Below are 21,816 nucleotides of genomic sequence, written 5' to 3'. Positions count from 1 at the left end.
GGAGAGCAGGCGTCGGAAGGGGGCAAGGCTGAGGCCACGGTGGTGCTGGACACTGTTGGTGAAAAGTGACAGTTGACCTGGGCTCCAAGCAGGTGACCGCCCTGTGAGGGCAGAGGCACAAGCAGGAGGCTGCCCCAAATGTGCTGTCCTCCTGCCTCAGCCTCCCGAACGGCTGGTGGCAGGCGTGGCCGCTGTGCTCTGGGATCAGGAAGGCCGGGCAGCCCAGTGATAGGGTCATGCCCGCGCGGCCAGCCATGCAGGGGAGCCGACTCTCTCCCAGCACATCAGCCAAAGCTCAGAGAACTGGGCTGGCCTCTCCCTGGCTCCCTTTTCCAAGAATCAATCACTACCTGCAAAGGGAAGGACAGTGGCGATGGACGACCCTCTGCAGCTGAGCATGTCCCATGAGGAGGCTTGCAAAGTCCAGGGGACACTCAGTGAGCAGGGCTGCATGGGGTCAGCAGAGGGCACAGCCGTGCAAGGCCCTGGGGTCGGGCCCAGGCCCAGGCTGGTGTGTTGGAGGCACAGGCCAGGTGGCCCGGGGAGGTCTGAGCTGTGGCCCGTACCAAGGTCAGGCCCCGGGAGGTGAGGGGGAAGGGAGGCTGTGACCCCCAGGCAGACTGGCTCGCTCAGCGAGGGGCCGATTCCAGACGTCGCGGAGGACGACGGCATTCCCTGGGGACCTGGTGGTGTGCGCGTGGGGTGCGTCAGGAGAGGCCCCAGCAGGGCAGCTGCCGAGGGGGGACACGGGGAGGAAGGCCGTTCAGGAGCAGCCTGCCATCCCCAGGCTCCCTGGGCTCAGAGCTGCCTGGCCCTTCGCGGTGGCCAGGTGGCTGTGGGCGTGGCCCCTCTGTCCCACAGTGGGGTGTGGGGGACGCAGGTGCCCCTCAGGAGGGATCGCAGTGTCTCCTCGGCTCTCTCCACACAGTCACCCCAGGAAGGGCCCAGTCCCCGGGTGGACCTGTGTCAGCAATCTGGTGACAGGCTGGAGCTGGCAGACATTAAAGACTGGGTGGGGCGGGGCAGGGGTACATAGGTGCAGGTGTCCTTATTTTATTTTATCTTTTTTTTTTTTTTAAAGAGAGAGTGAGAGAGAGAGAGAGAGGGAAAGAGAGAATTTTAATATTTATTTTTTAGTTCTCGGTGGACACAACATCCCTGTTTGTATGTGGTGCTGAGGATCGAACCCGGGCCGCACGCATGCCAGGCGAGCGCGCCACCGCTGGAGCCACATCCCCAGCCCTTCTTATTTTATTTTGAGACAGGTTTTCACTGAGTGGCAGGGCTGGCCTCCAACAGCAATCCTCCTGACTCAGCCTCCGGTCGAGGGGTGGGAGGTGTGGCCCTTCTGCCGGCACATACTCTATCCTCGCCCACACCTTCAGCTCTCGGCCTGCCAGGTGCCTCGCTGAGGCCTCGGCCCCGCTGTCCTCATGGAGGCTGGTGCCTGAGGGTCCCTCTGTCCTTTGTGAGAAAGGACACTGGCAAGTGCTGGTGGCATTAGGACATGGGCTAACCTGTCTGTTCCTGCTGGTCCACAGTCACAGCTGTGTGCCTCCTGGGGCCCAGTGGCTCCAGACCGTCCACGGCCAACAAAGGCCAAAGTGGGACCAGCCTGGGTGGCCCCGACTAGGGTCCCGTGGGATGGAGTGTGCTTGTGTGCCGCCCTGTGGCGGGGCCTTGCCTGGCCCTGGGCACGTGCTGCGGGCTAGCCCTGGCAGGGTGCGGGCAGAGCAGAGCGCCCCAGGCCCGTCTTTTCCCTGTGTCCTGGTGCAGAGCTCTCTGAGGTCCCTCGGGAGCCCGGTGGGTCACCCTGCGGCGTGTGGGACGCAGCCTCCCTCCTGCCCGTCCCTCCTGTTTTCCGATGCGCTTTCTCTCGAGCTCCGGCGGTAGCTTAGCCTGTGTGGCTGCAGCCCTCCGCTGGCCGCCGGTGGCCAGGCACCCGCCGCCCACCCTCCTGGTGCCCCCCCAGCTCTGCCAGCAGTGGGAGAGAGGACCTTCCAGGAGGTGTGTGTCCTCTGTGGTCATCAGCACGAGGTCTTCCAGAACCTTCCCCGCTCACCTCTCAGGCAAAACCGCTGTCCAGAGGGCAGTGACCATCAGGTCTGGGCGGAGGGAGTGCCATCCATGAGACCCCGGGGGCTGGCATTCGCCTCCGCCACCAGACGCCTGTGTGCCGGCTCCTGACCTCAGAGGGTTTCCCCTGGCCAGCAGCGTGTCCAGGAGCAGGGTGCTGCGGGCGCTCTGGAGGAGCCGGTCTGTGCCGACGGGTCAGGACAGTCCAGCCTCCCGCTGGGCCTGGTGCCCCACCACCTGGGAGAGCTGCTGGAGGGGATCTGGGTCGGCTTTCGAGGGCGGCCAGCACGCTGCTGGGCGTCCTTTAGAAAAACTCAGTTCTCCCCTCAAAGACAACCAGACCTTTTTGTACCCATGTCTGCAGAGGCCTTTGGGGGCCCTGTGAAGGAGGCTGGTGTCCGTCCTGGGGAGGTGACAGGAGCCCAGGAGTTTCCCAGGACCCGGCGCCTGTGTCCTGCATGCGGTGCTGGATGACCGCTTCCCAGCCAGGATGCCTCCCGCTCGGGCAGGGCTGTGGCTCTGGCCCCGACGCCTGGCCCCACTCCTGCAGGTGGCCTGGCAGGGGACTTGCCACTTGACCGTGTATGAGCACAGTCCAGGGGCCCTGGGTGCCTTGACACTGTGCTGCTACCCAATGTCCATCTCCAGGACTTTCTCCGCTTGGCAGACTGAGACTGGGTCCCCTAAGAAGTCCCTCCTGTCCCTCCATGTCCACTTCTGCTCCTGCGGCTTTGCTCCTGGGTCTGCTCGGTCAGCAGAAGCACCGGTCTTTGCCTTGGGTGACAGTGGTTGGTGGTCCTGGGCCCAGTATGGACCAATCCCTGATGGGGAGGGAGGAGTGGGCACTGCGACTGCAGGTCTGTGGCCAGGTGGGTGAACACTGGTGGACACCTCACTGGACTAGCCAGGCCTGGACAGGCCTTCCTCAAAGAAAGGGAGGCCAGGCCAACAAAGTGGTGTTGTCCTTCACGGGCCCCAAGAGTCACAAGCCGACACCACCCCAGAGGGGCCGAGGCCACCCTGGGCAGGTTGCAGGGAGGACAGGACACGGCCTTCTCATGGCCAGCACCTTCCACCTGCCCCAGGACAGAGGGAGGCCAGGCCTGTTGTCAAGGGGCTTCTGCTGCCAAGTCATCAAGTGCCCCGTCTGCCTGCCCAGCCCCTCCCTCAGGGCCACGGGTACCACGGCCAGACGGTGGCCATCTTGGCCAAACCGAGGTGCAGCAGACTGGGCCTCCCAACACCCCAGGGATAGTCCTCGCCCCTCAGCTCCCCAGCCCAGGACAGTCCCCGTCCCCCTCTCCTGCCCCTGGGCCAGCAACATGGTGTCCAGGCCCTGACTCTGGCCCTCTGGCCTCTTCTCAGGAGGACACCACGGGGCCCTCATGACCAGCTTAGGGCCCTTCACTGAATGCCGTCTGTAGAGTCCCATCATCACAGGTGATGTGTCCGCAGTTCTGGGGATCGGCACATGGACGCCAGTCAAGGCCCGAGCCAGCGGCACCCAGGGAGATGCCCACGGAGACCCCAGCTGCCCTGGTCTTGCTGAGCTGCTTGAAAGGGGGCAGCTGTGCCCGAGCCCCACCTGCTCTCCCCAGGCTGCGGCCGCCGGGAGGTGACCCCTGCCCTCCGCGGGCCGGGCAGGCAGGAGCGCAGCAGCGTGGGGTCAGGAGCTACGGGCAGGACGGCCCCGGTCTCCCTGGGTCTCCTTGCTGGTCCACAGGGACCGGCTCCGGTGCTCTACATGCTGGGTGGTTCTGGATGGAAAGAGTCCCTGGGTCCCAAGTGCAGTGGCTTCAGGGTCACCCTGTAGCCCTCCCTTCTCCCATGTCACCGTCTGGTAGTGGCCCTGCGTCTTCTCTCTTTATTTTGCAGTCACGCACACACAGCACAAAGCTGACCATCGTAGCTGGGCTGAGGGCACAGCTCGGGGTGTGGGCAGTCACAGTCGCGCAGCCGTCCCCAGCACCACCCAAGTGCCCCCGTCTCCCCACAGTGAAGCTCTGTCCCCTGCCCTCCAGCACCTTCTGAGGCAGGAACCACCGAGGGTCCTGGGGCAGAACACTCCTGGGCCGGGCCACGCCTGGCAGCAGACCCGGAGGCTTGGCACAGGCCACCCGTCAGGGTCAGCTCTGCCCGGTGCCAGTGTTGTCCTCTCCCATGGTGGCAGAGATGTCTTCAGTACAGGGCAAAGGGCCTGAGGTGGGCACACCAGAGCCCACAGGCTCCACCCCAGCCGACAGCATGGGGCTGGGCAAGCCTTCATACATGGCTCTGGGGAACTTTCCAGATCCAATCTCGGTCACCCTTCCCAAAATCACACGTGGACATCAACCCTCAGGACCTCAGCTGGAACCTGAGTGAACCCAGTGACTCGGGAGGCTGAAGCAGGAGGCTGGTAGTTCAAGGCCAGCCGCAGCAACCTGTTTCAGAGAGAGAAGGACTGGGGACGAGGCTCAGAGGTGGGGCCCGCACGCGCATGAGGGCCCACGTCTTGTGACTTTGGTTTTACTCCTCCCCAAGGACATCCTGACCATCTCTTTTTGGCAAAGTCCATTTGAGGCCAGTGCCTCAGTCTGGGCCTTCGGGCTGGCCGGGTGCAGCCTGGCTGGCAGGCACCACTGTCCACTGGGCCCCTGGGCTTCTGTGCATCTCCTCGCCCCTGCCCTCCCTTTCTCTACGGGCTCTCACTGCTGCCCAGGATGGGCAGGGACTCCTGGGCCCAAGGGGCCTCCCACCTCAGCCTCCTGAGCTGCTGGGACCCAGGCAGAGGCCAGGGTGCCCAGCTCGGCGCCCTTTGCTTCTGGCGAGAAGCGGCGGCCCCTGTCACCAGCGCCCTCTGGCCCTGACGCCTGCTTTCTTCCCCAGTCTCCTCTGCGTCTTCCCGCTGCAGGGTTCAGCTGAGGAGCCTGTCATCTTCCCGCACAGAGGAGCGCGTGTCCACAGCTCCAGGAATCCCCCGCTGCTCTCCTGGCTCAGTCCGCCCCGGGTGACCGGAGACTGCTCCCCATCTCTACCTGCTGCATTCCAAGAACTAGACCCCCTCCGCCGCGGGCAGCCCCGTCTGTCCCCTCCAGTGGGGCTTAATTCTGTTTTGGACTGTGGCTCGGTGGCAGAGCACCTGGTTCAACCCCAGGTGCCCCGTGGAGAACTCCTGGGTCCCTAGAAGCTCTGCCTTGTTTTCTGGTGTGATGTTGAACATTCTCAGAGTCATTTTGCGTCTGTGAGAATACTCACATCTTCCATGATCCCTGATACTTGATTTCGGAATCGCTAGGACGTCTAAGGCGACTTCCAAGTCACGGCTCTGCTCCTGTTGCTCCCCCGGGTAGTGCCCGCTGTCTGTGGGACGGTGGGGTCTGAAGAGATGCTCCCTCAGCGCCTCCCGGGGTTCATTGCCCGAGGCAGGGGTGTGGGGAGGTCACTCCAGCCCTAGTGCAGGTCCTGGCTCCAAGGCCCAGGTTGTGCGGTTGCTCAGGTGAGAAGCGGTCCTGACCTGTGCTGGGAGGTCAAGACCAACGGCTCCGGACCAGGCTCAGCACCTGTGGGGCGGCTGCGTCCAGTCTGTACCAGCTTTTGTTTTACTTTATTTGGTTTTTGTCCTGGGGACTGAACCCTTGGAGCCACCTCCACAGCCCTCTTAACACTTTGAGTGGCTCAGGGTCTTGCTAAGTTGCTGAGGCTGAGCTTCACCTTTCAATACTCCTGGGTCAGCCTCTCCAGTGGCCGGGTTGGCAGGCGTGCATGGTGGTGCCTGGCAGCTGCCCACTTTCACGAGGAAGCCTGGTGGGAACGCTGCATGCCCACTTGGTGGCACATTGGCTGGGCTGCTGGTGTCCTACCTGTGGAGGTCAGAGTTGTGTGGAGACCCTGTGACCAGAGCTGAAGATGGTTATCCTTGGCATAGATGTCTGCTGACCCCAGCCCCAGAAACCCTGTGGCTGCCGGCCTTAGTGATGGACAGGGTGGAGGGGTGGAGGAGAGGGCACTATGGGCTTGGGCGGCCGGGCGCGCAGATGCGTGGACGCTGGGAACATGTGATTCTGGATGGACCGTGTCCAGGCACGACCGTCAGGAGTTAAGGGCTTCTTTCCTTCCCCCAGTTCCCAGCTGGAGGTGACGCGACGCTTGGGTTCACTTATTTGTTGGAACCTGGTGCTGAGGGTCCCCGCCCTCGGCCCTGAGTCGCCCGCCGGCCCTCAGGGGCTTTCTGGGGCAGGCACGGTCATCCTGTGCACCCTGGGCTGTGGGTCACCTGGTGTGGGTGGGAGGGTCAGGAGCCGTGGGCAGGAGCTTTCTAGGTTTATGCAAAACTGAGCGTCCTCTAGCCGCGAAGCCCCGCCTGGGCGCTGACCCAGGAGGTGGTGTGCGTCCTGCCCGCCCTGGCTCCTCCTGGGCCCGCCCCTCCCCAGCTGGCCCCAGGAGACACGGGGCCCAGCACAGCCCAGCAGCCCAGCGCCCTGGAACCTTCTAGAGCCCTCATCCCCCCCTGCCCCGCGTCTTTCTTTCTCCTTTCGGGCTGGACGGGCAGTAGTGAAGCGTCCCCCAGAGAACCCCAGTGGGGCGCAGGCCGTGGCTCCTGGGGTGCCTTCCCGGCCTGAGGGTGGTGGGCAGCGTCCCCGTCTCCACCTCTCCAGGCCGGGCCCCGGGTCATGACACCACATACGTCCCCAGTGTGGCTCAGGCCCGGGGGACAGCGTTGCCCTGTTAAAAATCCCTGGCCCAGCTGGGTGCCAGGCAGCCGCACCGGCCATCCCGCGACTCAGGGGGCCAAGGCAGGAGGACGGCAGATGTGAAGCCAGCCTGGGCCACTTAGGAAACAACTGTCCCCAAAGAAGAGGGAGGGAGGGAGGGAGCCCGGTGGCTATGCCTGCCCACAGGCGCAGGCCCCGGGGTCCTGCCGAGCCCCTCCCAGGCGCCCACAGTCTCGGCTCCAGCTCCCGGCAGCCTCCCCGCCGCCCAGGTCAGGGCTCTGCGCACAGGTGAGGCGGGGGCTCTCCCCAGGCCACTGTGTGCCTCGCCTGCCCACTGCCCGGAGGGGGCGGCTGAATCAATGGCGCGTCTGTTCCCTGCTGAATGAGAGTGGCGTCCATTCTGTGGCCAGTGAGGTGACGACAGGACGGTCCAGAGAACACAGGTGTCCTCAGAGCGCCTGGGCGGGGAGCGCAGCGGCGGGTGGCAGTGAGCTACCCCGGGAACTCGAGCTCCCAGCCCCAACCCCACAGGGGATCCTGGGGCCCTTTGTCCCTGAGAGAGCCCCTCAAGGCTCCTCAGAGACCCGGGCTCCTGTGAGGGCCTCCTCCAGGTTGAGGTGAAGGCCAGGGCAGGCGGCCCCCCATCTCCCTGCCCTCTCAGCAGGACGTGCTCCCCTGAGGACAGGATCCTGAGGCTGGTCCCCAGAGCGGTCACCAGCGTCACCGTGAACACGAAGTGTCCACAGGGGCCTGGACTCAGGGGAACGGCCTGCACAGCGACTGCGCCTCCCTGGGCTGGCCCCACGTCGCACCAGACACACATTCACGGCCACCCTGGGACGAGGTCCCCCAGACGCAGAGCTATCGAAAGGACAGCCCCCACAGCACCTCAGCGTCTGTGGGTCACCCCCAGCAGCCCCACGAATGCCAACTGGACACTCACACCTTGTGTAGTGCCCACCCCGTGAGGATGTGTCACCCTGGGTGGCTCGGGGACATGTTCCGAGATTCCAGCCACCCGAGGTCGCCGATGGGGGAGGGGCCGGGCTCCTGCGGCCTGTGGGCTGCGGGCCTGGGCTGTGCAGGGCGGGTCCGCTGCCCAGGGCCCCCAGACAGAGTTGGCCATTTTGGGTACCAGGGACGGAACCAGGGCTCTCGGCCACGGAGCACGCAGTCCTGGCCCTTTTTAAGTTGTCCTTTGAGTTGGGTCTCGCTGCGTTGCGTCGAGGTCGCTGCACTGCTGAGGCGGGCTTTGAACTCGCGATCCTCCAGCCTCGGCCTCCCGAGACGCTGGGGTGACAGGAGTGGCCGCTGCGCCTGGCTGCCCGTCGTGTCTTAGAGACCTTGGCAGGACACCCAGAATGTTTTCTGACCAGGCAACTGGGCCCCCGGCTCACAGGATGGACACACGGATTTACCGTCCAGGGCCGCAAGTGTGAAGCTTGTCTGCTTTTGAGTTCTCAGGGGGCGGCTTCGACGGGTGCCAGGCCGCCCAGGGGCCCGGGGCCTCCACGGCAGCCCACCCCGGGGCGCCTCTGTGGGTCCCATCGGGAAAGCAGAATGGGCTTGTTCCCTGGGTTCTGGGGTGTCGCAGGCCAGGGGAGGACTGTCCCGCCACGGGCAGGGCCAGCTGAGGCAGGCCTGGGCCCCACCCACAGGCCTTACCCTCGTGCTGGACAGGGACTCCCTGGGCCAGGGGCACAGGTGGGCAGGATCTGGTGAGTGGACAAGGATGGGGCGGCAAACACTGGCGAGGCCACGTCCCAGGCCCCCCGACGCGCCCAGCAGACCCAGAGCTCCGCACAGCGGCCTGGCGAGCAGGGAGTGCCAGGCAGGGGGGCGAGCCGGAGGCCAGGGCTGCCGTGCTGACCCTCCGGGCCTCGCTGGTCCTCCCTGCCCGCCTACCCACTGAAGGCCGCCCCGCCTTAAGATTTTCTTTCCTCTCCTTTGTCCTCAGGGCGGGGTGGAGCCCAGGCCTCGTGCCTGCTGGCCAGGCGCTGACCACTGGGCTACCCAGCATCGCTCCTTGCCTTGCCTTTGGTCAGGGTCTGTGTGGCCGGTCTGCAATCCTGGCTCAGGCGAATCCCCGCAGCCTCAGAGTATCTGGAACTGAGAGAAAGGGTTTAGAAAGCAGGACTCTTGTGATGGCTCCGGTTCTTCATTCTCTAAAAAACAGGGACACTCACTCTTCTCGGAAGCGCTACCCGATTCTAGAACTGAAAATACAGCCAATTAGACTATTTTTAAAAAATCCTTATTTTTTATTTTTACGTGGTGCTGAGAATGGAACCCAGTGTCTCCCACGTGCTAGGCACACGCTCTGCCCCTGAGCCCCAGCCCAGCCCTAACTCTTTAAAACAAAATAAAGACACCAGATTGAGTGGTCATGCCGTCATCCCAGTGACTCAGGAGGCTGAGGCAGGAGGATGGGAAGTTTGAGAGGCCAGCCTCAGCAACTTAGCAAGACCCTGCTTCAAAATAAAAAATAAAAATGGAAGGGGGTGTGTCTCGGGTGCAGAGCTCCCCTGGGTCGCCCCAGGGCTGAATGAATGACAAGGAAAGGAGGGCAGGCGGGCACCCCCCAGGAGTGGGGAGAGCACAGGTTGGTGCCCTAGAGCGACACTCACCTCGACGTCTTGGTCTCTGGGGCCGGGCATCTGGCTGAGCTGGGCCCTCTGCCCAGGTCCTCTGTGGGGTTATCGGAGGCTGGACTCGGTTCCTTGGGGTTGGTGGACTGAGACTCGGTTCCTTTCTGGCTGTGGTGGAGGCCCCCTGGGCAGCATTCCACGCGGCTTCCTGACCCCACGTGCCACCAGCGTCGTCGAGGCAGCACGAGGGGCCAGGCTGGACGCTGCTCTCCTGTGGCTGGGGGCTCCAGCTCTGCTTGGCCTCGGAGGGGAGGGACTCACCCCGGTCCTCCACGGCAGAGGTGCTGGCCCTGGCTGTGGCCTGAGACTGGCCGCTTCATCACAGCTCTCGGTGTGGCCAGCAAGCTCAGGTCCCATCCCAGCTGGCCCGGCGCCCATGCTGGTGGCTGGACGCTCACCCATGGAAAGCCACAGCCTGCGAGAATTGGGCTCCTTCTTCCCACCAGAGAGCCAGTTGCTGGGCAGTGGGGGCCGCAGACCGGCGGGGGGAGCCATGGTGGCCGGGAGCGGCTTCTAGGCGCGCTGACTGGGGCGGGAGAGGGAGCAGGACTGAGGGCGGCCGCGGAGTCTGCAAAGCAGCACAGAAGGCTGATGGGGGGCGAGTGGAGGAGACCCAGGGAGGTGGCATTGGGGACAAGGGGGACGCAGGGAGATGGATGAGGAGGACGCTGGAACTTGGTCCCCGGGGACTCTCAGAAAGGCGGGACGGCATGCCCCAAATGCCACTGTGGGGAGCCACCACAGGGACAGAGGGAGGAGGGGACCCTCCGGGGACACAGGGCTGTCTGCAGAGGTGGCTGCAGGCCAGGTGCTGGTGGCAGAGTCGACTCTGAACACAGAGCAATGGGCGTCACTGGTCCAGGGACAGAGTCTGGCCCACAAATCCTTCCCGGAGCCTCCCTTCCCCAGGCCTCCCCTCCCGGGCCTCCCTTCCCCGAGCCTCCCCTCCGAGCCTCCCTTCCAAGGACACGGTTGGAACCCCCTGCCAGGATCCCGGGCTGGACCTGTGCGGCAGGAATGACTAGGTCACCATGGGTGCTGTGGCCCCTCAGAGGACCAGGCAGAGCGAGGGTGCTCACACAGCCTGGGGCCACATCAGGGGAGAGTTCAGGGCACAGGGACACCAAGCGCCCAGGGACGAGGAGGCCGCTCTCCTTGCGTCAGCTCATCCGCCCTGTGACAGGCTGCAGTCCCCGAGCTCGTCCCAGGGCCTGTGGACGTGGCACCTCCCAGGGCAGAGGGCTCTGAGTGGGATCAGGGGAGGCCCAGAGCTGGGGTCACCCAGGGGCACCTCAGGGTCCTCATGGGAGGAGGCAGGAGGGTGAGAGCCAGGGAGCCGGGGCTGCTGGGCTGCTGGCCCTGGAGCTGAGGAGGGGACGGGACGACCCTGGGCCTCCAGAGGGTGCAGACTGTTTCAGACTCGCGCAGTCTGCGACTGTGTCCCTCAGAGCCACTGAGTTCCTGCAGGAAACACACAGGCCCTCCCCCAGCGGGGACCTTGGCTGCCCTGGGCAGGACCACCAGCGGGCAGCCGGGCAGCCGGGCGGGGGCTCTGCCCGGGGAGCCAGCCCTTGCTTGGAGAGGGAAGCAGCTGAGCTCTGACAGGGTCTCTTCCTGCGACATCCAGGAAGCGTCCGTCTGTCTGTCTTTGCCATGGAGTCCGCGGCTGACTTGCAGCTGGTGCCTGGGGCAGCGGAGGACGCGGGGGCTCTGGACGCCGAGGGCTGCCGAGCCGCAGGCTGCCGAGCCGCGAGCTGCCGAGCCGCGATCGCCACGGTGGCGGCCACCAGCCTGCTTGCTGTCGCCCTGGGAGCCCTTCTGGGTGAGTGGCGGGGGCTGGCCGGGCTCTCAGAGTCAGGGACCCTCAGGGAGCCCCGCGCCAGCTCCGGGGAGTCCCTGCCCACCCCAGGATCGAGGCTGAGCTGCCCAGCGTGGGTGGAGGCTGACCCTTGGGCCAGTCAGGGGAGCTCTGAGGACCGCTCAGGGCAGCACAGGGCTCCTCTCCGGGCCGATGGGGGGCCTGAGATCTGCGTCCCCATCTGGGGCGGGGTCTCCCAGGGGGGTGAGGTGGGAGGCGCCAACAGGTCCCAACAGGGGGGTCCACCAGACGCCAGGCTCAAAGCTGGAGGGACCTGGGCGGGCGTGACAAGGGCCACGCCTTCCCCTGCGGGTGGCTCTCTCCCTGCCTGTCCTGGGGTCCCTGAGGGGCAGCACTTGGAGCCGGAGCAGAGAGCTCGCGAGAAGGTCCCCATGTGTGCCAGGCCCGTGTGCGGCGGAGCTTGCTGTCCCCAGGGAGGCCCAGCGGCAGGGGCTGCCTGGTGGGAGAGACAGTGCACTCCAGATGCACTTCCCCAGTCCCCCAGCCACGTCCTGCTGCCCAGGGGCCGCCTGTGGCTCAGGTGGCCACCACTGGACAGAGAGATCTGGGACATTCTGTCGGAAGGCGGCGTGTGGCCGGCACGTGATGAGGTCTGGGTTGTGTGGAGGCGAGACCGTCATGTTTCTTCCGTACGTCGATGAAGACAAATAGCAGTTTGGGGAACCTCTCTGGCATGGCAGGATGGTGACCTGCCGTGGTGACCCTGTGCCTGTCCCTCCACTGCCAATATTTAAAAAAATGTCTGTGTGAACTGGGGGCAGTGGCTACACCTGCCATCCCTGTGGTTTTGGAGGCTGAGGCAGGAGGATCCCAAGTTCAAGGCCAGCCTCAGTGACTTAGGAAGGCCCTGAACAACTCAGCGAGATCCTGTCTCCAAATAAGCCTCAGAGGGCTGGGAGGTGGCTCAGTGGGCAGCGCCTGGCTCCAGCCCCAGCTTGGGACGCCCCCTACTGGCCACGGTGCCATGTGCAGCACACTCTAGACCGTGTGTGGTGCATGTGTGTGAACGCGTGTGCAAGGGTGTGGGTGTGCACACACGTGTGTGGACTGCAGAGGTGTGCATTTGGGGAGAGAGTTCCTCACCTGCGTCCAAGAGGCAGCCGCGCTTTGGGCTGCAGTCCCTGGGTCCTCCCGGCCCTTCCTGGACGCTCACTGGGGACACTGGACACTTGACGTGGTGTCCTTGGCGTGGAAACTTGGCCCCTCCCGATGGCTCGGGAGCCCTGGTGGGGCGGGAAGAGTCCTGCTGAGGACCAGGAACCTCCGTGTCACTTCTGCACCTTCCTGAGCCTGGGTCACGGGGGTCACGGCCACAGCGGCTTGGCCTGTCCGCGCTGCTCGCGGGGCGAGCCTCCTCCCTGTGGCTGCCAGGGCCGGACGCCCCAGGAGCCCCTGAGATGAGGGGGCGGGCAGAGGGGACGCCACGCTGTCCTGTGGTTGCGGCTGTGACCGGCCAGCCTGCTGTAGAGGCCCCCAGTCCCCATGGGACGTGCCTCCTGGCCTCTGGTGGCTGTGCCTTGTTTTCAAGTGTCATCCGTTCTTGTCCCCGTCCTGCTCTTTGGGCCCAGTGACTCCCACGGGTGGGGCCCAGGTGTTCCTGGAGGCTCCCGGGGACAGTGGCTTGCTCAGGCCCTCAGGAGGTGGTGGGGACTCTTGCAGTCTCCTGGGAACTTTCCCGGGGCCGTGTCCATGGGTTGGGCCACCAGCAGGACCCGGGGCTTTGCCCTGTGCCCAGGGCCTCCGGGGACCTGAGGGCCTAGCCGTGGGAGGCTCTCACGGGCTCTGGTCTGCCGCAGCCCTCCTCTCCACGCAGGGCGTCCAGGTGGAACACAGCGCCGAGCTGCGGGGCATCCGCTACGCCAGCTCCCTGCTGCAGGAGGACTCCGACTACTACCGCACGCTCACGCCCGCGCTGCAGGCCCTGGTGAGGGCAGGAGGGAGGCAGGGAGGCCCCAGCTGCACTGGGGCTGGGCAGGATGGAGGCCAGGTGCTGTGCCCTGGGTGGGCGAGGTGGATCCCGAGGTGGAGGAGTCTGAGCCACTGAGCCCGGCAGGGGGCAGCGGGAGAGGCTGCAGGTCCTCCACGTCTAGTCCCCCACCAGGCCGGGCTCCCAGGAAGGTCCCTGGGTGCAGCTCAGGGGCTGGGGGCTCACTGCCCACTCGGGCTCCGCCCCTGCCCCGGGCACACAGGCACTATCCGCACAGGGATGTCCAGGGCGGGATTCAGGGTCCCCCGGGCACACAGGCACAATCCGCACAGGGATGTCCAGGGCGGGATTCAGGGTCCCCCGGGCACACAGGCACAATCCGCACAGGGATGTCCAGGGCGGGATTCAGGGTCCCCCTGTGCCTGCCGCTGCTCTCACTGAGTGCCAGGCCGGCAGGTCCCTCCACGCCGCAGCCTCACCTCACGCCTGCTCTGGCTGAGGACGCCGCAGGAGGATGGACTGCGCTGTGCGCCCTTCATTTTCAGGGGACACTTGTCTGTCTGCACCTCCACTTGGTGGCTCGCGACAGGGGCCTGAGAGAACCAGCTGTTTGGGTCCCTGCTTGTGACCCTCTGGGTCATGTGCCCAGAGTGCTCTCTGCGTGGCCGAGTGACAGCCTGGAGCGCGGCTGCCCAGGGCTCTCTGGCCTCTGCTGAGGAGCGAGACTGACCGGCAGTGTCCTCCCTGCGCTGTCCTGGTCGCGGCTCCCTGGCCTTGCGGCCCCCTGAGCTCCGGGGGGAGGCTTGCTGCCTGGCCGTCCCTGCAGGGAGGGGCTGGGCCTGGGCTCGGGGGCCTGGGCTGGGCCCACCCTGTCCTCCTTGCTGGACCTCACCTGGTGGCCTCCCTCCTCTGCAGTTCGTGAGCAGCTTCCGGGAGACGGAGCTGGAGGCCGTCTGCACGGGCTGCACGGTGCTCAGCTACCGGTGAGTCCTCCTCCGAGGGGAAGGGCCTTGGTGGACAGCCGGAGACCCCTCAGGGCCTGTCCCACCCCCAGGGACGGGAACGCCAGCGTCCTGGTGCGCTTTCGGCTGCACTTCCTGCGCGCGCTCCGGCCACCCGGCCTGGACCTGGAGGAGGAGCTGCTCCGGCGGGGCCTGCGGGCCAGCCTGCAGGGTCGCGGGGTCCCCCTGGCCGCCTACGGCACCATCGTGTCGGCAGAGCTCACAGGTGAGTGGAGCTGGGGACCAGCCGCTCTCCGGCCAGCAGGGCCACCAGCCAGCTGTGCTCGGTCAGAGCCACGGCTCCCCTTCCCACGTCCCTGCTGCCCTTGTCAGCCCCCAGGTTGAACGGGACACTCCAGACGCAGCAGCGGCAGGCCTCAGGTTTGCCCTGCGAGCACCGTGGGACTCTGACCCACCCGGTCAGTCACCTCTGCGTCCAGAGGGTCCACACTGTATGTGCTGCCCGCCGGGCCGCCCTGGAGTAGCCAACGTGGTCTGCAGGCTGACCGCTGAGGGGTCGCCGTGCCCACCATCACGTGGGGCACGGCTGCGCACACCTGTCACCTGCTACCTGGGAGGCCAAGGCCAGAGGTGTGCTTGCCCAGGAGTCTGTGACCAGCCGGGCAGCACGAGACCTGTCTCTTCCTAAATAAGGGAAGTGCTTGTGTTGACTCACTCATTTCACTAGAGCGAAGGTGCCAGCCAGTCCCCCGCAGGGTGCGACTATAGCGCTCTTCCTGGTGTGTGTGGCCCAGGATGGGCCCAGGATGGACCGCTGGGCACACCCCTGCCCTGTTTTCTTTATTTAGAGACAGGGTCGGGCTAAGCTGCTTAGCACCTCACTGAGTTGCTGAGGCTGGCCTCGAACTTGCCAGCCTCCTGCCTCAGCCTCCTGAGCCGCTGGGACTCCCGGCGTGGCCATGCCCAGCCCCACCAGGACGCCCTAGGTGTGCGTCACCACGCTTGGTGTCCTTGTTCCGTTTTGTGATCTGCCTTTTGTGGAGCTGGGTGACCTCAGGGCCTGGCAGGTGCAGGCTGAGCTCTAGGCTGAGCCACTCCAGCTAGTTCCTGTCCATTTCCCAGCTGCACATAGTGGGTGAGCACATGGGGAAGGCCTCCTATGTACTGGTCATCTGGCTCCAGGGGTCCACTGGGCTCTGGGACCGTGCCTCCCAGGGAGAAGGATCCTACTGCACAAAACAAGGATGGGCGTGACTGTGTGTCAATAAAACTTTATTGACCATCACAGGCAGGGGCGGGGCCTTTGGGTGGCGGTCATAGTGTCCCACCCTTGCCACAGAAATAGGGGCAGACGCAGTGCTCGAAAGCCACAGGGTGGGGACGGTCTCTCTGGAGAGTGGACTGGGAGCCATTCCGGCTGCTGAAGGTCAGATTTGTCAGTTGCTGTCCAGGACCTTCGCGGTCCCCTCCGGCCATCCTAATGCGCTGTCCAGGCTGGAGTGACCACACTGCAGCACCGTCCATCAGGACTCTCCTCGGTGGCAGAAATGTTCCCTCTGCCCCGTCCGTAAGGCAGCTGCCAGCGCTGGTGGCTGTGGACGAGAGCTCCCAGGCGGGGGCTGGGCACGGCTGCTGCCCCTGACCCGAGTGGGCAGCTGACCTTCAGGTCACTCGTGTGAGTTTGCAGGGACACCAAAGAAAACACAGACGGCCTTACCCAGCCCCAGGCGGCTCCTCCGCCCTGGCCTCAGGCTCCGAGGGGCTGGGAGAGCGCGGTCATGGGGGACCCTCGTTCTTGGAAAGTTCCATCCAAAAGAGACCAGAAGGGCAGGGTTACAAGGGACAGTGAGTGTGACTCAACCCGGGGTGGCTCCGACATCAGAAGACACGCCCTCAGCTCCTGGACAGGAGCCATGGTCAGGGCCTCGGGCCTCTCGCTGCAGGACGGAGGGCACGGGCCTCAGAGCGCCCCCGGTGGCAGGGGCAGGCTGGAGGGGCAGCTCCCTGGCCCTTGGCCACCGCGCAGGGCCACTAAGGAAGCCCGTGGCCCAGCCAGCGCCTGTCCTCTGCTCTTCCTAGGCAGCCGCGGGGGACTGGGGACCGCCACTGAAAAAGACTTCAAGTCAGGTAGGCACCACGGTCAGCCCTTCCGAGCCCACGGCGGTGCCTGTCCTGGGCGGCTCCTGTGGGAGGCTCCAGAGGCCCTGAGGCCAGGCCATGCTGCGCTGGCCGTGCGGAGGTGTCCACATGCGGGAACCAGTTTAAAAAGGGGCCGTGGTCAGGAAGCTCCCCACGTGGCCTGCCCGGCCTCTGCCCCTGCCCAGGTGCATCCTCTGTCGGGGCCGGGCGGACCCTGGGGACCCTGGGCCCTGCCTGGGGACATCCATGGCTGTCAGCACTGGGGAGCTCCTGGCCAGAGAGGTGGCGATCAAGGACACTGCCCAGCACCCTGCAGGGCCCAGGACACCCCCAGAGGAGGGCCCGCTCTGGGTCGCAGCACCCAGTGTGGAAACCCGCGCTGAGGACACCCGCCTGCTGGCCCCAGGCCAGGTGCACCCGGGGCCCTCGCCCCACCCAGCACCTGGGCCTCAGGGGGCCGGTGATCGCGGGGCATCGGGCTTCTGGGGGTCCAGGGACCCTGACCCAGAGGTCTCACCAGGTGGCTCTGCCCCCAGGGAGGCTGAGCCATACCTGGGGACACTATGGCATCTCGTCTGGGGGGTCCTGGCCGGGTGTGTGGGGCAGGACACACCCCAGGGAAGGACCACGGCCACAGAGCCCAGGGTGGTGGCCCTGGATGTCCGGGAACAGCCCCTGTGGCGAGTCCCGCCGTGGGCATCGTCCACGGGAGGACAGGCCAGCTCACAAGCTTGGGTAGAGGCTTTGGTTTCTGGGGTGCGCCTGCGCCCCCCTTGCCTGGCCCCACAGAAGTGTGGGCTGTGCCCAGCGCCTGCTGCCCTGACCTCCATGGGAGACCTGGGCTCAGGAGCCGGCTCAGCTCTGCTCCCCGCCTGGCCCTGGGGTGATTTGTTGTTGACTCCTGGTCTCAGCCCCCACTGGCCAAGGCTGGTCAGCCTGGCATTCACCATGTCACCGTGGCCAGCAGCCACCTCAGCCACGGCACCTCCTAGCCACGCCCTTGCTGAGGCCCGGGGGTGCCTGCCCATGAGGAGGCAGCTGGCCATTGGTACTGCCCCCGGCCCGGTGGCCAGCACTCAGGACGCCTGTCATGGAGACCACAAAAATTACAAACAAGAAATAGCTTATGGGGGGACGGGACTGACACTGCCGGCCACTTCCCTGTTCTCATCCTAAGAGGGTCACTGGCTGTCCAGAGAGGCCGAGAGCTAAGAGGAGTCTCCTCGGTGGCGGCCCCAGCTGGCCAGCTCTGGGCGAGGCTGGGAACTGAGTCCTTCTCTGCCCTCAGGCCACTGCCCAGGGAGCTCCTTCTCCTGCCAGAACCAGCAGTGTGTGGACACAGTGAACCCCGAGTGTGACGACAGGGTGGACTGCGCGGACGGGTCCGACGAGGCACACTGTGGTCAGTCCGGCTGGGCTCCAGGGCACGTCCCCTTCGCAGGGCGCACGGCCGACTCTGCGTCCACAGTGCACATGGCACAGGGGCACCCAGCAAGGGAGGGAGGGGGCCCAGGCCCGGGGGGTGCTGGACAAGCTGTGGGAGCCTGAAGGCCAGCAGCTGGACTCCAGCGTTTCGAGCCAGAGACGTGGGAGAACGCTGAAGCATAGGGACATTTTCCCAGCAAATGTAGCCCATGCAGAAAGGTAAGAAAGGGGACAGGGACACTGCACGGGGCCGCCCGGGGTCGTGGGGCCAGGGTTGCCCAGGGAGGTGCGACAGGCGCAGTGGGAAGAGCCTCGCTCGCCACCGTCGCCGTGGCCTGAGGCCCGACCGAGCTCCTGCTGCAGGTGGTCAGATGCCTGCAGATGACCAGGGGTCGACACAAAGCCCTGCCCTGTTTCACGACACCTTAGACGCAGGGCCGGAGGGCAGCGTCACACAACATGGTCCCTGATTTTGACGCCATGCGGGGGCGGGGCTTTCCCGGGTGCCTGAGGTGGGGCCCGGGCAGTGGCAGCCTGGAGGGACTTCAGGCGTTTGGTGAGGACAGTAACAGGTGGCCCTAGGCCGGCTCAGAGTGGGGCACCTGCCAGCGGGTGCGAGGCCCTGGGCTCCTTCCTGACCCCTCCGTAAAACTTTTAAAACCTTGGACCCTGTGAGCTGGGCCCAGCGGCCACTCCTGTCTTCCCAGTGGCTGGGGCAGGAGGACGGCAGTTCAGAGCCAGCCTCAGCCACTGCGAGGCGCCAAGCAGCCAGAGAGACCCTGTCTCTAATAAAGTGCCACCTAGGGCTGGGGTGGCCCAGGGGCTGAGTGGCCCTGAGATCAGGTCCTGGGACCAAAACAAAACCAACACTCGCGGAGCTGCTGTGAGGAGGGCCCCAGGCTGCCCGGCCGTGGGGCAGCGGTCATGGGAACGGCCCTCAGCCGCTGCACCTGTGGACCCTGCGCTGGGTGCCGTTGGCCACATGGGGGGTCCCCGAGGCCCCCTCAGGTTCCGTGAGCCCCAGAGGGTCCTTCAGCCACAGGGGACCCAGGAAGCCGCCGGGCTCCCTGGCCCTCCCCACAGCGGACGGGAAGGCGGGGCCGAGGCGGCAGTGGGAGGGCCCGAGCCGGCCAGCGCCCCCTCTTGAGCCTGTCTGGCCCTGGAGTCCAGGGCTTCTGCTGGCCACTCACAGAGGCCAGGCCTGCCCGGCGGGTCGTGGCGTGTGGGGGCGTGGGCGCAGTCTGCAGGCGGCCGTCCAGGGGAGGTCCAGGGGCAGGCCTGGCTCCGAGGCCCCTCCCCTGCACCTGTCCCCCTGGTGCCCTTTCTGTGAGGACTGGGCGGCTTCACTGGCCCCTCCCGCACTGGCCAATGAGGCCACACTCACAGGCGCTGGGCCCAGGGTCCAACCAGGGCCCACCCGAGTCTCACTGGCCCTGCCAGGAGCAGACCCCGGGCAGGACCTGGGGTCCACAAGGCGGTGCCGGTCACAGGCAGCGCTGGGCAGGGAGGTGGCAGAGTGGGGTCCACAAGGCGGTGCCGGTCACAGGCAGCGCTGGGCAGGGAGGTGGCAGAGTGGGGTCCACAAGGCGGTGCCGGTCACAGGCAGCGCTGGGCGGGGAGGTGGCAGAGTGGGGTCCACAAGGCGGTGCCGGTCACAGGCAGCGCTGGGCAGGGAGGTGGCAGAGTGGGGTCCACAAGGCGGTGCCGGTCACAGGCAGCGCTGGGCGGGGAGGTGGCAGAGGGTCCCGCCTGTCCCCACTCCTGGCACCGACAGAGGCACCGAGCAGTGCCGGCCGCGGGGACCCACCCGACACTCCCCTCCAAGGGCCTGTGCCCTGTGCAGGGGGACACCGCGTCCTGGGCTCGGGCCACAGGAGTGACGGGCGCTGGCCCGCGTGGCCGCCTGTGTCTTGCAGACTGCGGGCTGCAGCCGGGCTGGAGGTCAGCGGGCAGGATCGTGGGCGGCGTGGAGGCCGCCCCCGGGGAGTTCCCCTGGCAAGCCAGCCTGCGCGAGGACAAGGAGCATTTCTGCGGAGCCACAGTCATCGGGGCCAGGTGGCTGGTGTCTGCCGCCCACTGCTTCAACGAGTGAGCCCTGCCCCTCCAGAGTTGCCATGTCCCCGGGCTGAGGCTCTGGGCCCTGCAACCAGTCCTGCCCCTGCGTCCAGCTCACCTGGCTCTGCGGCTGGGAGGCCCTGGGCATCCTGAGGGCGTGGACGGTCCCCGTGCGCGTGTGTGGGAGGGTCCTGTGTGTGTGTGGGGGGGAGGGTCCCGTGTGTGTGTGTGTGTGTGGCGGGTGGGAGGGTCCTGTGTGTGTGTGTGTGTGTGGTCCCGTGTGTGTGTGTGTGTGTGTGGCGGGTGGGAGGGTCCTATGTGTGTGTGTGTGTGTGGTCCCGTGTGTGTGTGTGTGTGTGTGGCGGGTGGGAGGGTCCTGTGTGTGTGTGTGTGTGTGGTCCCGTGTGTGTGTGTGTGGCGGGTGGGAGGGTCCCGTGCACGTGTGTGGGAGGGTCCTGTGTGTGTGTGGAGGGGGGAGGGTCCCGTGTGTGTGTGTGTGTGCGTGTGTGTGTGTGTGGCGGGTGGGAGGGTCCCGTGTGTGTGTGTGTGTGTGTGGTCCCGTGTGTGTGGCGGGTGGGAGGGTCCTGTGTGTGTGTGTGTGTGTGGGTGGGAGGGTCCCGTGTGTGTGTGTGGGAGGGTCCTGTGTGTGTGTGTGTGTGTGTGTCAGGTGGGATGGTCCCCATGTGAGGGCGGGGCCTGTGTGTGTGTGTGGCAGGTGGGAGGGTCCCCTATGTGCGTGTGTATGCGTGTGTGTGTGCATGTGTGTGCATGTGTGTGCCCGTGTGTGTGCCTGTGTGTGCCCATGGTGCTGGGGGGCATCCAGGGTCCACCAGCCAGGCCTTCACCACGGGGTCACCCCAGCCTTGTGTGCGTGAGTGTGCATGCGCCCGTGTGTGTGTGTGCGTGTGTGTGTGCATGGGGGTGGTACCGGGACTGAACCCTGCTGTTACACTGGGCCTTTTTACTTTTTACTTTTTCTATTTTGAGACAGGGCCTCCATAAGTTGCTGAGGCTGGCCTTGAACTTGAGAGCCTCCTGCCTCAGCCTCCCAGGCGCTGGAAGACAGGCTGGCCACCGCGCCCAGCCATCGGGACAGCTCCCACTGAGCCTGGGTGGAGGCCTTTCCTCCTTCGCCCCGTGGGTCCCCTCCTTGGTGCGCTCATCAGGCTTTGTCCCTGCAGATTCCAGGACCCGTCCCAGTGGGTGGCCTTCACGGGCACCACCCACCTCAGTGGCTCGGAGGCCAGCGCCGTGCGCTCCCGGGTGGTCCGGATCGCCAAGCACCCCTCCTACAACCCGGACACGGCTGACTTTGACGTCGCCGTGCTGGAGCTGGCCCGGGCCCTGCCCCTGGGCAGGTACATCCAGCCCGTGTGCCTCCCGGCCCCCACCCACGTCTTCCCGCCAGGCAGGAAGTGTCTCATCTCGGGCTGGGGCTACCTCAAGGAGGACTTCCGTAAGCACCTGCGAGGGTCCTGCGGGCAGGACGGCGGGCGGACACCAGCCGCGGCCTGGGCCAGCAAGCCGGGCACTGCTGTCCTGCCTCCCGAGGTTCTGCCTTTGCAGGCTCCGAGTGACTAGTGGGACTTCTGGGGTCAGCCACAGACTCCGCCCGCTGGGGGCGAGCCGGGGCGGAGCCCCACCAGCCGGCCTCCCCCAGGGGCACCCCAGCCTGGCATATTTGATTTTAAGGCCGACAGAGTCTAGTGGGTCGCTGACGGCCTTAGCCGTCAAGCCCCTGCCTCAACCTCCCAAGGGCTGGGAGACGGCTGGCCGCTGCTCAGTGATGGACTCAATTGCCAGATGCTCAGGTTCCGCAGAGCCAAGCAGGGCGCGGGGGCTTTGCTGGGAACAGCTGCCCGTCCTGTGGTGCCCGTCCTGTGGCCCTCCTGGGGCTCATCCCCCAGGGGCAGGCTTTCCAGCTAGCCACCTGTGGAGGCCACCGGGTGCCTTCTGGCTCTGGGTCCTGGTGATTCAGATGGGGAGTGCCCCATGGCGCTGGGGGGCGTCC

At 66.0% G+C, this 21,816-nt stretch overlaps 1 protein-coding gene across 1 annotated transcript in view; it reads left to right on the top strand.

The window, feature by feature from the left end:
- The window catches only part of Tmprss9 (transmembrane serine protease 9), a 34,553-nt gene that overhangs the window by 1,348 nt on the left and 11,389 nt on the right, over positions 1-21,816 (top strand). Inside the window, exons 2-9 of the mRNA XM_076852206.2 lie at positions 11,046-11,240; positions 13,094-13,221; positions 14,140-14,207; positions 14,279-14,451; positions 16,266-16,313; positions 17,614-17,727; positions 19,667-19,838; positions 20,987-21,261. Coding sequence (XP_076708321.2) covers positions 11,072-11,240; positions 13,094-13,221; positions 14,140-14,207; positions 14,279-14,451; positions 16,266-16,313; positions 17,614-17,727; positions 19,667-19,838; positions 20,987-21,261 — 1,147 coding nt within the window. The 5' untranslated portion in view covers positions 11,046-11,071. The remainder of the gene's footprint in view (positions 1-11,045; positions 11,241-13,093; positions 13,222-14,139; positions 14,208-14,278; positions 14,452-16,265; positions 16,314-17,613; positions 17,728-19,666; positions 19,839-20,986; positions 21,262-21,816) is intronic.

The sequence above is a fragment of the Callospermophilus lateralis genome, chromosome 1 (assembly GCF_048772815.1).
Source record: "Callospermophilus lateralis isolate mCalLat2 chromosome 1, mCalLat2.hap1, whole genome shotgun sequence".
Lineage (NCBI taxonomy): Eukaryota > Metazoa > Chordata > Mammalia > Rodentia > Sciuridae > Callospermophilus > Callospermophilus lateralis.
Note: the sequence above shows the minus strand (reverse complement) of the source record. Positions and strands in the feature narration are given on the sequence as shown.